We start from the raw sequence: 14,323 nt of genomic DNA, 5'->3' as shown, positions 1-14,323 counted from the left end.
CTTTACAGTCAAGATTTTCTTAAACCCAGAGTTACTCTGACAGAAGGCTGCATCTCCCAAGTTGATTACTGGAAGTGATGGTAAGAAGGGTCACTCCTGCCTCTCTCTTTGGTTTCCAGACCCATGTATTCTATCTGTTGAAGACACAGCACCATATAAAGGTTATTGGTTTAAAGTATACACTATAACTTGGAAGATGGCATCATGTTGTAGTTTTAACTCTTGAGGTGGATCTCCAACTATGCTTTCAATGGACCTTTAGCCTTCCATTGCTCTGTCTGACTTGCAGCTGTGTGTTGATTCTGTTTTTATGTAACTAGTGGATCCCATGGTCAATCCTCCACTCCCTTATCTGAATGCTAGAAACATCAGACATGATGTTATGTAAGGTCCTATTCCAGTTTGTGGATATTGCTTCTGGGTGAACCCTATGGACAGGACAAGAATTCCATACCCAAATATGCATCTATTCCTGTCAAAGCTCTTTCCATTGTGGAATGGGTATATATTAGCTAATTTGCCAGCAAACAGCTTATAGTTTTCTTTGAAGCATGACAATGGAGTCCTGGCCCTTGCTATGCTGTTATTACCAGTTGCTGGATTTACAGATCTTCAGAAGGAGATGTAACTTTAGGTGAGGTATTAGGATCACATTGCATATAATATTTACATATAGAGATTTTCCACATTTTAATCTTTATATTTATTATTACTATGTTTATGGATGCTATTATTAATGGTATTGCTTTTGTAAATTTTATTTTGCACTACTTATTGCTAATATATAGAAATATGATTGATGTGCATACATTGAGAATATACTATATATAACTTATCACTGAGCTTGATAAATTAATAGTTTATAAATTATATTGGTTTATGTAAATAATTAATCATCTACAAATAAAATCTTATTTCTGTCTCTTTTTTTAATATTTTTAATCTCTTTTTTGCCTTATTTCACTTTTAGGACCTCCAATGGACAGTAGAGGTTGTTGAATAAAATAACTGATAAAGATAATTTCTATATTCTTCCAGTGTTCAAAAGAAAAACTTTCGCTCTTTTACTAGAAATATGTTATGCTTAGGGGTCTGTGTTGCTGCTTTTGTTAGTTTTTTTTTTTCCTTTCCTCTTTTTAATGTTAACATTCTTTACCAGATTAGAGATATCTTGTGCTTCTAGTTATCTAAGAGATTTTGGTGTTGAGCTTTATCTAACATTTTTTCTATATCTATTGAAATGGCACTGTATTCTCTATTTTATTTTCCCAAAAAGTAAGTAAATCAACCTGTATTGTCCTAATTGGTCATGATGGTATTATCTTCTTTATATATTACAAGATTTCATTTTCTTTGATTTTCTATAAAGTTAATATTTACCTTATTTCTGGAAAAGCAAGAAAAATTAGCTTCTGTTTTCTGTGTGTGCTCAGTTGTGTCTGACTTTTTGTGACCCCATGGACTGCAGCCCACCAGGCTCCTCTGTCCACTTGAATTATCCAGGCAAGAATATTGGAGTGGGTTGCCATTTCCTCCATCAGTTTTCTGTATTCTCACCCAAAATACTGTATTTATGTTCAGCAGTATCTGGATTGAGTGAATGAAACATAAAGTATAACTATGATGTTAGACTCCATTCACTCAGCAAATGAAGAGAAAGAAGAAAGTTTGAAAATGTAAATTGTTAGGAGGGAGTCAGCAATGTAGTCTTACTGCATCTTTATTCTATTGGTGTGGTCAACAAGATGTGTGGTCCCCAAAGTGTCCTTTAACTGCAGGATAATACTTGGGACAAAATGATTGCACTAACTACTTTCTTCCATCCAGTACTTCACTCATTAGTACACTCTCAATCTTCACTGATTGGGCAAGCTTCTCACATATAAAATTTTTAGTATCAGTGCACTTAGTATAAGAAAAGGATATATAATATATATATCCACAATACATTGTATCATTTATGACACTTGTATTTCTTGTAAACCTGAAAGAGAAAATATAGAATTACATTTGGCAAGTCAAACATTTGAAACACAGTCCCAGAAAAAAAAATCACTTTCCCAACATATCACTGCTCCTATGGTCTGTGTTATCTAAAATAAAATTTAATTATTATTTAGAATGGCAAGTGTCCAAGTTACTTATTTTTATGGACAAATATGCAGTGTCACACACTGCCTGATTTCTCTCAGGCTTTTCTAGTTTCTCACAGCTGGAGTATTTGTTGTCCTTTTCTTCCAGACAAAGCACCTCCCTTCCACAGTACCTAGTATGAGTAAAGCAATGCAATTCCATTAGATTCTCTGGGAAAACTGGACAAGTAATAGATTTTGAGGCTGTCCTCCTCAAATATTTTTCATAATCATCAAAATCAGAAATTAACCTCATCTGTGATACCTTAAGCTCAGCATCATCTCCAAGTGACATTTCCCTCAGCCATTTTCCAGAAATTTTATGACTAAGCCCTGAATGATTGCCAACTCCTAACATAAGATGACTGATGAGGGACTATAGGTTAAAGACAAACTTATAAACTGAATATATTATCTTTGAGAAAAAAATGTAGTGTCAACACTTGGATCAGTAACTAATGATTATTAATAATTAAGTTCCTCAAATAACTTTAATTTTCTATTTGAAGTAGCATAACATAGATTATACTAATCCCAGCTCATTTCCAGGGACAAATCCCAAAATAACATCAAAGATTAAAAAAAAGGAATTACATATATTATACATACATGATATATATAAAAGTGTATTATATACATATACTAGGATATATTTCTCTTTCTATATTATTTCTTGTGATTTGAAATAGCTACTATATTTTCCATCCCATTATAGTTTACCTTCCCATTAGCAATAATTACAAATAAACACAGGGAAACTCTATTTTTTGAAACAAGATTCCATCTATACTGTCCCTTTATGCTCAAACTACCTTTACTTCTAGAACTTCACTCCAAATGAGATCTTTAGAATATATATCTTTCTCTCCTTTGTACAGATCCTATCCCTTGTTTGGGGGAGGGCATGGCAACCCACTCCAGTATTCTTGCCTTAAGAATTCCCATGGATGAAGGAGCCTGTTGGGCTACAGTCCATGGGGTCGCAAAGAGCTGGACAGAACTGAGCAACTACGCACATCCCCTATTCTGTGCTATCCTTGCAGACTGACAAAGATAGATCTGCAGAATCTTTATGACCCATATTCCTACACACACTATTTCTATCTGATGTAAAAAACAAGCAGGACACAACAAAACAATAATCAAAACACAACAAAAGATTCTTTTTGCTGCTTGCCCAACGTCATGAATTTGGAGGAATCTCGGGGTTTAGATTCAGAGTGGTAGCACCCCAGCACATATATATTGAGCTCACTCCAGCTTCATGTGTCCTCAACAAACAAATCTGTACAAGCTTGTGAGATTGTAAGGGCATCCAGCGGGCTTCCCCGATGGCTCAGCGATAAAGAATCCACCTGCAATGCAGGTGACCTGAATTCAATCCCTGAGTCGGGAAGATCCCCTGGAGTAGTGCATGGCAACCCACTCCAGTATCCTTGCCTGGGAAATCCCAAGGAAAGAGGAGCCTGGCAGGCTATAGTCCATGGGGTCACAAAGAGTTGGACACAACTTAATGACTAAACAACATCTAGAAGTTTAAGGTTGTTGTTTCTTTCTTTAGTTGAATCCTGTCTGCCTCCTAAATTTAAGGAATTATAAAACACAAATGAATTTTGGCATTTTTTTAATATATGCCTTTCTCCCACCGCATTATAAGCAGAACAAATACAACATATGAGTCCATTTATATTGGCATATTTATAACCAATTTCTTACTATGTTGTGCAAAAAATATTCTTTATATCATGCCCATGTTCATTTTATTCTCTTTACCAGAAATGCTCTTCTAGTCAGTCTCTGAAATTTTATTAAAAAATGTCCACTTCAGATTTCAGTTATAACATAAATTTCAAAGATAAAATCTATTTTTTGTTATTCTGTGTATTCTTACTGAAGCATTTATCACATTTTATTCTTTTTATCTGCTGAATTAATTTGTCGGTGCATCCAATCAATGGTTAAGTAACAAAAGGAAGAATCAATCTTTTGCTTGTTTTAGAACCCTGACATTGCACAATTTTAAGTACATATTCAAGCCCAGTGAATTGTGTTGGCTTCTACAGTTTTCTTAGATAAAAGCATTATTCACAGAAATCCTCCCTTATTTGGCTTGTAGTTGTCAAGATAATGGGAAGACATTTGCAATAATTTTCTCATTATTAAACACATCACAGAAGTCTGATGGAAAAGGGGTCTTTGAGGATGCAATTTCAGTAGAAGCTACAGTGCCCCTGTGAAAATCCACCTTTACTGAAACCAGCTATTAAATTCAACAAGAATAAACTTACCAGTCAAAGGGGTTAATTGTATCCAAGTTCCCGTATTTTGTGTTATCTTTCCTGGGAGATAATCCAAACCAATAGTTATATAACCTCAGAGATTTTATAAATTCCTATAGGAAACAGAGGTGGCTTGTTAAAATAGTTGTCTCCCTTTTCTGTAATTTACCTCACAGTGTAATTTCTTACAAATTACTATGTCAAGGTGACATCTTTGACACTTTTCTATTTTCTATGCCATTAAAAGAAATTGAGACAGGGTGCCCCTTACTGCGAGAGGTCTTTCAACATTTATATCTCAGTTACTATCTGGGGGTAAAGAGATGGTTCATCGTCAAAAACCCAAGTTAAGAGAAACATGAGTATGAGTAAAATGTAATAAGGTTAGAGGAGAATGGTTATGGAATAGAATTCAGACCCAGTTCAGAGATTTGTAGCCAAAGTAATAGTGTTTTTCTTTTTCTTTTCTTATATGCCAGTCATTTGTTAAGCAAATAACTATGAATGGATCATTTGAGAATAACAAGACTAGGCAGAAACTAGATTGATTTCCCCCCTTTTATAAAGAAGACAAAGAATTCTGACAGTAAGGAAGCTGAGACTTTTGAAAAAATATATTTTTGTTTTACAATAAATATAGGATTACTATCTGAAAACCCACAAATGCCAATGAATAAGTAAACTACAGAGAGTTGTGACTGTTTAGTTGCTAAGTCATGCCCAACACTTTTGCGACTCCACGGACTGTAGCCCACCAGATTCCCCTGTCCATGGAGTTCTCCAGGCAAGAATGAATACTGGAGTGGATTGCCATTTCCTACTCTAGGGGATCTTTTCCACCCAGGGGTCAAACCCACATCTCCTGCATTGGCAGGTGGAGTCTTTGCCGCTGAGCCACCAGGGAAGCCCAAAATACATGTGTGTGTGTGTTAGTCGCTCAGCCGTGTACAGCTCTTTGTGACCCCATGAACTATAGCCCACCAGGCTCCTCTTTCCATGGGATTCTTTATATTCTCCAAAATATAGAGGTATAATTTAAAATTAGAATAAAATAAGATAAATAAATAACTAAATCTTTCAGAGAATTTACTTTTCCTGGGACCCAAGAACTCAGTACAATATATGTGCTTGGCACTTGCCTTTGCCATCTCTCTTTTATTTACTTATTTGGCCCTGATGTGCCACACAACTTGTGGAACCTTAGTTCCCCGACCAAGGATTGAACCTGGGTCCATAGCAGTGAAAGAGCCAAGTCTTTAAACTGCTGGACCTCCAGGGGATTCCCATTTGCCACCTAATCTTAATTCTTTTGTTCAGTTGTTCAGTCACGTCTGACTCTTTGTGACCCTATGGACTGCAGCATTCCAGGCTTTCCTGTCCTTTGCCATCTCCCAGAGTTTGCTCAAACTCATATCCATCAAGTCGGTGATGCCATCCAACCATGTCATTCTGTCTTTCCCTTCTTCTCCTGCCTTCAATCTTTCCCAGCATCAGGGTCTTTTCCAATGAGTTGACTCTGCATCAGGTGGCCGAAGTATTGGAGCTTCAACTTCAGCATCAGTCCTTCCAATGAATATTCATTGGTTGAATGAATATTCATCCTCAAGGGTTGGTTTCCTTGAGGATTGACTTGTTGGATCACCTTGTAGTCCAAGTGACTCTCAAGAGTCTTCAACACCACAGTTCGAAACCATCATTATTCTAGTATATGTAACCTTTTCCTCTTAGTTAAAAATTGCAAATGCAAAAGGGTGGAAACAGTGAGCCTCCTTCTGTGTGATTTTACAGAATCGGTAAGACTCAGGAATAGTTACAGATCTTCTGTTTTTAGATAAATGCTCAAACCTATGTCTTGAGAATTGATTCTAAAGTTCTAGTTTGGAAATATTCATAGACCTAAAGATTCTGGGGGCTCTACATCTACCATCTGCTCATCAGCCTCTGAGAACCCACTGATGCTAAGGTGCTAAGCTAAAGTTTCACATGGCCTGTCTTGACTCGGTATCCCAATATGAGTATACTAAGTTCCATTCACCTCATACCCCAACTAAAATAAGCCAGATTTGTATCTGGACTAGTACAAATCTTCTCCAACATGTCTCCCCCCTCTATTCTATGTTGGGGAAAGTGACTTCTTCCCTTACAGGCAAAGATCCATGCAATCTTACCAGCACACTGTTGCTTTTAATCGTCAGCAGGCTGGCATTGTAGTCAGAACAAATCTCATCACTCTTTTGCCACGTTTTCTGACTTAGGTAGGTAGATAGTAGGTAGCAGCTGCTGTCATGCCACATCCACTCCTCTGGACAAGGTTTACATTTGTGCTCTGGAAGAAGAGCATGCTTTCATTTGGTTGAGTAGATATCTTCATAATTCTTATTATTCCCATTGTTCTCCCAGTTTTAAAAAATAAAGCATATTCACTTGTCTTTCTTCTTCTAACACCAAAAGTGAAGAAAATAAATCTTGTATTCCAGGCTCCCATATACAACCAGAATGTGTCCAAAACATAATTTGAACACATTTGAAATTAAACACTTGGATTTCCGTCTATTTTCCAGTCTCAGGAGCCCTGATTAGCAATTAATTAATCTCCTTCTTTCCCTTTGTCATTTTGTGTAGTTCTACATGACAATAAAGGCCAATCACAAGATATACTGCCGTTTCCAACAAGAGCATTTCCAGCTCTTTGACTTCTTGAATATTCGGGAGACTTCTTAAGATGACAATATGTTTTAGCTAAAGTAACTATAGAAACTGTTAGAGATATTAAAAGACTAGTTCCTCCCAATTCCAAAGGTAAGACTAAACTTGAATTTTTTTTCTATTAACTCTTATCAAACATTGAGTGAAATTTAAGAACAAGGTCATCTATAAGAAGGTGATATATCTTCTATTGCTCTTCTTTTAAAAAACATAAAAAGGTGATCTGAATTCCCTGGTGGTCCAGTGTTTAAGAATCCAACTTCAAATGCTGGAGACATGGGTTCAATTCCTTGTCCTGGAAGATTCCATATGCCATGGAGCAGCTAAGCCCATGCACCACAACTACTGAAGCCCAGGCTCCACAATAAGAGAAGCGACTGCAATGAGAAGCCTATGCACCGCAACGAGAGTGTAGCCCCTGTTCGTCACAACTAGAGAAAGACTGCACAGCAGCAAAGGCTCAGTGTCGCCAAAAATCTTATAGTGCTCAGATGTGACTTATGCGTGCTCAGCTGTGACTTATGCGTGCTCAGCTGTGTCTGCCTTTTTGCAACGCCATGGATTGTAGCCTGCCAGGCTCTTCTCTCCATGGGATTTTCCCCACAAGAATGCTGGAGTGGGTTGCCATTTTCTCTTCAGGGGATCTTCTCTACCCAGGGATCGAATTCACACTTCCTGCATTGCAGGTGGATTCTTTGCCACTGAACCCCACAGGAAAATAAATTAAAGAGGTGATCTAGCCTTTCCTCCCTATATTCTATTGACTTCAGTGCCCAAAGTAGTAGTGGTAAATGTCAGATTACAGAAACTGCAGACTGTCTTATATTTTAGTAAGTATCATCTCCTGATAATTTGGGAATTATAGTTATTTTTCTGTTTTTCTTCTAACTGCACAGAAACATCAATGGGTCTTCAATCAACCACATTTAATTCTTTCTTCCAAATAATAGTTTCCTGGGAAAGGCTGCTAGCTTTTGATGAAGTGATCAAGTGACTCCAAGGTTTAGTTCATTGTCTAATAAATAACTCAGAAAGAAATAAAGGATTACCTTTGTTTTTTATATATAACTCACGACATAATTTGGTGGCTATTTCTTCAAGTTTGATAGAAAGGCTCCTGATTTTCTGGGAACTATTTGTGTTCTGCATGAGTTGTAGAGACACATTTCTTTGAAGTTCTTCTTTGAAATTTTGTAGCCTATTCAATTTTTCCATGCCTGTCTTCAAAGTTATGTGAATGCCAGATTTTAAAAAAAGAGAAATGATGAAAAAAATTGTAGTCCCTCAGTACAACCATCATCTCCTTTCTGCTGAATTAAGAATATTAAATGTCTAGGAAAGCAGTTATTTCAGAGAAGTAAGGGAAAGAGACTGAGTACATATGACCCTATTTAGAGGACAAGAATAGAGGCACAGACATAGAGAACAGACTTGTGGACACACCTGGGGAAGGAAAGGGCGGGATGAATTGAGAGAGTAGCATTGAAACATACACATTCAGTTCAGTTCAGTTCAGTCGCTCAGTAGTGTCCGACTCTCCACGACCCAATGAATCACAGCACGCAGGCCTCCCTGTCCACCACAAACTCCCGGAGTTCACTCAAACTCATGTCCACAGAGTCGGTGATGCCATCCAGCCATCTCATTCTCAGTCATCCCCTTCTCCTCCCACCCCCAACCCTTCCCAGCATCAGAGTCTTTTCCAGTGAGTCAACTCGTCGCATGACACATTACTGTATGCAAAATAAACAGGTATTTACATATAAGTGCTATATATAACGTAGGGAACTCAACCAATGCTCTGTGCTAACCTAGAGGGGAGGGATGAGGCGGTGGAAGGGAGGGGATATATGCATACATATAGCTGATTCACCCTGTTGTACAGTAGAAACCAACATAACACTGTAAAACAATTATCCTCCAATTAAAAATAAAATTTTACATTTAAAAGATTTTTAACTTTAAAATTTTAAAAAGAGTCTAAGTGCCATGTTGTAACTGCCTAGTTTTAAGTCCCTTTGTGGACATATCACCTATTCCAAAGCTTTGATTCAAAGAGCAAAACTCACTTCTAAGTGTTTTCCCTGGCAGTAAAAACATAGGGAATACATACATATGCCTCCTAAGACTCCCAGGCCAATCAGCAGCAGAAGGCACAGAAGAGTCAGAGCCAAGGCTCTTTGACGCCATACGTGGGAAGGAATAGGTGGTTCTGTGGGAAGCAAAATTAGTAAAGACGGTTAGAATGGTGTAGATTTTAATTCGATTCATGTGTTCATTTATGTTGTCTTTATTTCTTTCCTCATAGGTCTGTGGTAAAGGAATGTGTTCTGCTAGAAACTCAAGGACATTTAAAAATAACTTTTTAAAGACCAAGTAAGTCAAGAAGTCAAAAACGTTTTGTTAATTGTCTTGCATGCAAACTGGTTTTCAAAGCAGAAGTTTGGGATTGATAGGCTGATTCAAGAAACGAAATGGGGCTGAAAAACAAGTGAGAATGTGCTGAACTAAAGGGGAAAGAAAGGGCTTCCAGGTGGCTCAGTGGTAAAATCTCTGCCGAGCAGGAGATGCGATTCAATCCCTGGGTCGAGACGATCCCGTGGAGAAGGAGATGGCAGCCCACTCCAGTATTCTTGCCTGGGAAATACCATGGACAGAGGAGCCTGGTGGCTGCAGTCCATGGGCTCAAACAAGAGTCAGACACGACTGAGTGACTAAACAGCAACAGAGGGAAAGGAAATCCAAAAAAGAAGGACCATGTGTGTGTATGTACTGCTGACTCACTTTGCTGTACACCTGAAACTAACAGGGGAAGCAGTTTCACTCCAGTAAAAATAAATAATGAACCTATGAACAAGAGAAAGCAAAAGAAGTGAGAAGACCACTTAATCCGAAAAAGATGTATCTTGGCTGTACAAAATTGGGGAAACTGAGCAGCAAGCAGCTAACAGCAAGGTCAATTTAAGTGTTCCCTTCTTGAATTGACAAATGTGGGGTGTCAGAAAAAGCAATTTCCTTTGTCTATGTTTTCCCCAGAAAATACTCAGAGTTTGGCTGTGGAACATACATGAGAAAGTGCCCCTGTAATGTCTCTGGGTATTCTCCCATCTGCCAGTTCTTAGGTTAGACCGAATAGTTTCCTCAGAATTTTTTCATGCTTTGAGCAGCAAACTTTGATTGCTTCAGACAGATCATTTCCCTACTTAAAAAAAAAAAACCTCAAGAAATTATAAACTTTACATTATAGATTAATTGCTATTAAATTACTGTGATTTAAATAATCATTACTTATATAAATGGATACTAGAATATTTCTTGAAAATATAATTCAGAGATAACATAACCTTGCAATACTTACTATACTGTACCTATGTCCTTCATATCACAGTTGGTGATACTATGATACTGTGAAATACAGAGAATTGAAAATGAAATGTGAAACAATGTTTTTAGACCTTGGACAATAGTTAACAGTGAAAGAATTACATAGTCAAGATCATTTCTAAGGTCAGAAGCATGACTTCAAGTGCTATTATTTTTACAGACTTTTTCTAATTTATTTATGCATTCAGTTAATCAAAAGTTATTGCATATCTCTGTACACTGGACACTAGTCTGGATGCTAACAATACAGAAGTGTGCAAGACATATCAGTCCCTGCTTTCACAGAAGACAAATTTTAATTATGAGAGAGCTGAGAGATATCTCTAATCGTTAAATGGTATGCAGAGGTTTGAAACTGAGCTATATAATAAAGAGCATATAGTTCAGTTCAGAACTTATGGCCACTGGGAATGAAAAATCAGTGCAAAGAAATTGGAGATAGCAAGGACACCTAATTCAAAGACTCTAATTTGGAGAAAAGTTTTGCCTGTTTGAAAAAAAACAGAAAAGATTCAGAGTGGCTAAAGAATTGTGGCCAAGGTGAAAAATGATATTAGAAGTGGTCAAAGGAGAAGTCAGGAGACAGATTAGAGCAGAGATGTGACCGTCACAACGGGTCAGGGAGGAGGTCATCCATGACCGAAACAAAGATAATCCCCATGGAACACTGAGAGCAGGAACCTAGTAGAGTTAGATAAGAAGAGAGAGAGATGGATAACTAGGAGTCTGTGACCAAAGATAATGGGTTCAACAAGTTGAGTTGTGGAAAGAGACGAAGAAATGGAGGAAAAATGAAGAGACTTAAGTGGTCAAGTGAGGATTATTTTTTGTTAAAATAGGAGTAGGATATGACAACCCACTCCAGTATTCTTGTCTGGACAATCCCATGGACAGAGGAGCCAGATGGACTACAGTCCAGGGGTAGCAAAGAGTTGGAAACAGCGTAGTGACTAAACCTCCATGGCCACCAAAAAGTATGTCACTGCCCCAGAAAGGGGTAATGAACTAAAGGAGGGAGAGAGAATAATAAAGCAAGAGAGGAAGTTGGAAATTGTTGAAGAAATGTCTTTGAGAAGGATCCCTGGATTGAAATTTATAACCAAATGAGACGATCTGGCTTTTGATGAGTAAAACAAGATATTGTAAATATCATCTAGAAGTGAGGCAGTCAAAATAAAACAGGATAGCAATTTTGGTAGTAGAGAGAAAAGGGGTAGAATGAAATAGAAGCAAAGCTTGTCAAATGAAACGGACTTCCCCAGTGGCTCAGCGATAAAGAAATGCAGGAGACATGGGAGATATGGGTTCAACTCCTAGGTCAGGAAGATTCCCTGGAGAAGGAAATGGCAACCCACTCCACTCTTCTTGCCTGGGAAAGTCCCATGGACAGAGGAGCCTGGTGGGTTACAGCCCATAGCGTTGCACAGAGGCTACAGAGTTGGACACTACTGAACACACATATACATATATTGGCAAATGAGAGTAACCTGGGTTTGAAAGTTTGTGCGTTTTTTACGTGGCAATGTTCAGCTGCTCAGGTGGGGCACAAAGTGGGTAGATATTTAAGAATCGGAATTTTTCAAGGAAAAAGCACAGGGAGGGAGCATATGAGACTAAGGGGTAGATACAATACAATTAAACCATACAAAGTTTGTATTATACAATAAAAACCTTAAGCTGAATAATGAGAAAATTAGGCAAAATTAAGAAAGCCAACAAGACATGGATTCAAGATTTTTTTAGAGTCAAAGAATTTCTGAAGTGGAAATTTAGAATAAGGACAATTAGTAGGATAGAAAATAAGATAGAATGTGATGGGGTATGTTAAGAGCAATTATGGTATATTAAGTTCATGATATGTTCTGTTCCTCTCAAACCATATAAAAGGAGAAATACCAACAAGGAAGTTGACAGAAAGTATTGTAAAATCCTTAACTTCCAGTCCTTGAAAAAAAAAGTTTGTATTAGAGGAAAAGGCCACAGAATTAAGCTGTTATCCTTTCTCAGGATTTACAATGCTGGTGATAAATGGACCCAAGATTCAACAATGAAAATGCTGTTCACAATAAAGTTAGAACTTCAAAGAATGCTACATTTTGGGAAGAGGGAGAACACTTAACGACTACATGAGAATTTTTCTATTAGCTCCCTCTCCTAATTTCACTGCTTCTACCAACTTTTTATGTTATCCATATCTACCGTTTAATTTATGCACACTGATTTTAAGTTTGTATATTCTGGGAGAGATTTCATCCAAAAGACTAAAAACCAGGAGGTAGAAGCTACATACAATTGGGAAAATACAGGATTATGAATAAAATGGAAATTACAGTATAGAAAGTAAACACAAGTAGTCCATTTATCTCAGAAATAAATTAGGATTAAAAACTATCAAACTTCCTGGCACAGGATGGATTTGAATGTGTCTCTTCTAATATTTCTTTATCTCTTTTCTTCTTTTAATACTTGATGTATCTTTTCATTTAATTTAACCTCTTCTATATTTTAGTAAATTGGGAAAAGATCTCCAAAAAAAGTAGAAAAATTTTTAGAGTTAAATATAGGCTCAGTTTGTTAAAAAAAATTCAAATGAAATCCTCTAAAGTTCGTCTCTCTCTCTCTCTCTCTGTCTCTCTGGTATCTTGTGCACCACACACACACACACACATTTATTTAGAAAAAAGAAGGCACAAAGCCTTGACTTTCTTGGACAGCGCATGTTCATTGTTCCATGGCTTCCTTTCATGGGGGAAAAATGTTTCACAATCCAGTCATATGAAAATATTATCCTATCATAATTATCTTGATTGTGATATGAAGAAAACCCAGACAATTTGTAAAAGATTAAGTGTCCAGTACATTGATCATTGCCTTAAAAAAAAACTTTACAGTCATTTTGTATGGACATTTTTGGTAGTTTGGGTAAAATTAAGATGCTTAATTAAAAATTCAAATAGAGAGATCATTGCCAGTTCACTAACATCTTTTAGAACCTACTTTTAACACTTCTGCCACTTTGTACACCCTGACCTCCTTACAACACATATATAGCTCAAAATCTTACCTTCTTTTTCAAATTTGTCAAACTTCTGGATATTTTCTGTCTGACTGGAGTCCTGGAATTTTAGATCTGCATAAGTAACTTCTTCAGACATTGATGTTATGCAAAGAAAGCCCAACAAACTGGAAAAAAAGAGAGAACAAAGTAATGGATGATAAACAGCTGTGATTTGAATGTCTGTTCATAAGCCAAAGTTTAAACATATCTTTAAACTTCTGTTTTCTAAATCCCCAGTACCAGTCACTCACAGCTCCGGAAATGAGCTGCTATACATGACCTCAGAGAAGAACAAAGAGCATCTTTCTTCCTCTTATCTCTTCCCTTTCTCATTTCTCTGAATCTACGGACCACAGAAAGTAGTTTTTAAAATTGTGTCTGGGTATTATTAGCATTGTGAAAAGGGGCACAAATCAACACAGTGCAAATGTATCATGGAGTTTCTTGGAGAAAAACTCTCAAGGAAAAACATAACAGAAAGGACACGGCCCTCAAACTCTCACTAGTGTGCAGCAGTGACTTGGCATAGATATTCTGTATGCATCTTGGCAAAGGTCTTGACGGAGAGATTTTCTTAGCTGGGAGATCACACATGTACAGAGAGAGGGAGGGCAAAAGCCCCACCCCAGGACTTCCCTGGTGGTCCAGGGGTTAAGAATCCACCTTCCAACACAGGGGACATGGGTTCAATACCTGGTTGGAGAACTAAAATCCCACATTTGTTTAGTCGCCAAAGTCACGTCTGACTCTTTTGCAACCCCATG

The 14,323-nt window shown here is 37.4% G+C and overlaps 2 protein-coding genes across 2 annotated transcripts in view; both read right to left on the bottom strand.

Annotated features, from left to right (window-relative positions):
- The window catches only part of LOC129536568 (uncharacterized), a 42,824-nt gene extending 41,309 nt beyond the window's left edge, over positions 1–1,515 (bottom strand). Inside the window, exon 1 of the mRNA XM_055395570.2 lies at positions 1,381–1,515. The gene's annotated coding sequence lies outside the window, so the exon portion shown is untranslated. The remainder of the gene's footprint in view (positions 1–1,380) is intronic.
- Positions 1,516–1,704: 189 nt separating this feature from the next.
- On the bottom strand, positions 1,705–13,789 carry CLEC12A (C-type lectin domain family 12 member A). Its single transcript, XM_055395915.2, has 6 exons — positions 13,566–13,789; positions 9,231–9,329; positions 8,167–8,334; positions 6,580–6,737; positions 4,421–4,524; positions 1,705–1,984 (listed from the first exon to the last, which is right to left on the bottom strand). Exons 1-6 carry the CDS (start codon positions 13,654–13,656, stop codon positions 1,810–1,812), a joined length of 795 nt encoding a protein of 264 aa, XP_055251890.2. The 5' UTR covers positions 13,657–13,789; the 3' UTR covers positions 1,705–1,809.
- Positions 13,790–14,323: the final 534 nt, after the last annotated feature.

This window comes from Moschus berezovskii, chromosome 6 (genome assembly GCF_049115385.1).
Source record: "Moschus berezovskii isolate FMDL1 chromosome 6, NW_MosBer_1.0, whole genome shotgun sequence".
Classification (NCBI taxonomy): Eukaryota; Metazoa; Chordata; class Mammalia; order Artiodactyla; family Moschidae; genus Moschus; species Moschus berezovskii.
The sequence above is the reverse complement of the archived record's forward strand: the minus strand, read 5'-3'. Positions and strand labels throughout refer to the sequence as shown.

Bases quoted from the DNA above. Each gene is read 5' to 3' on its own strand.
- CLEC12A (XM_055395915.2), bottom strand. From the start codon at position 13,656: ATGTCTGAAGAAGTTACTTATGCAGATCTAAAATTCCAGGACTCCAGT. The intron at 4,525-6,579 runs GTAAGATTGCAT...TGTTTCCTATAG, and splicing joins TTAAAAGCAACAGTGTGCTG to GAATTTATAAAATCTCTGAG. The intron at 1,985-4,420 runs GTAAGTTTATTC...TTTCTCTTTCAG, and splicing joins ACAATTAACCCCTTTGACTG to GTTTACAAGAAATACAAGTG.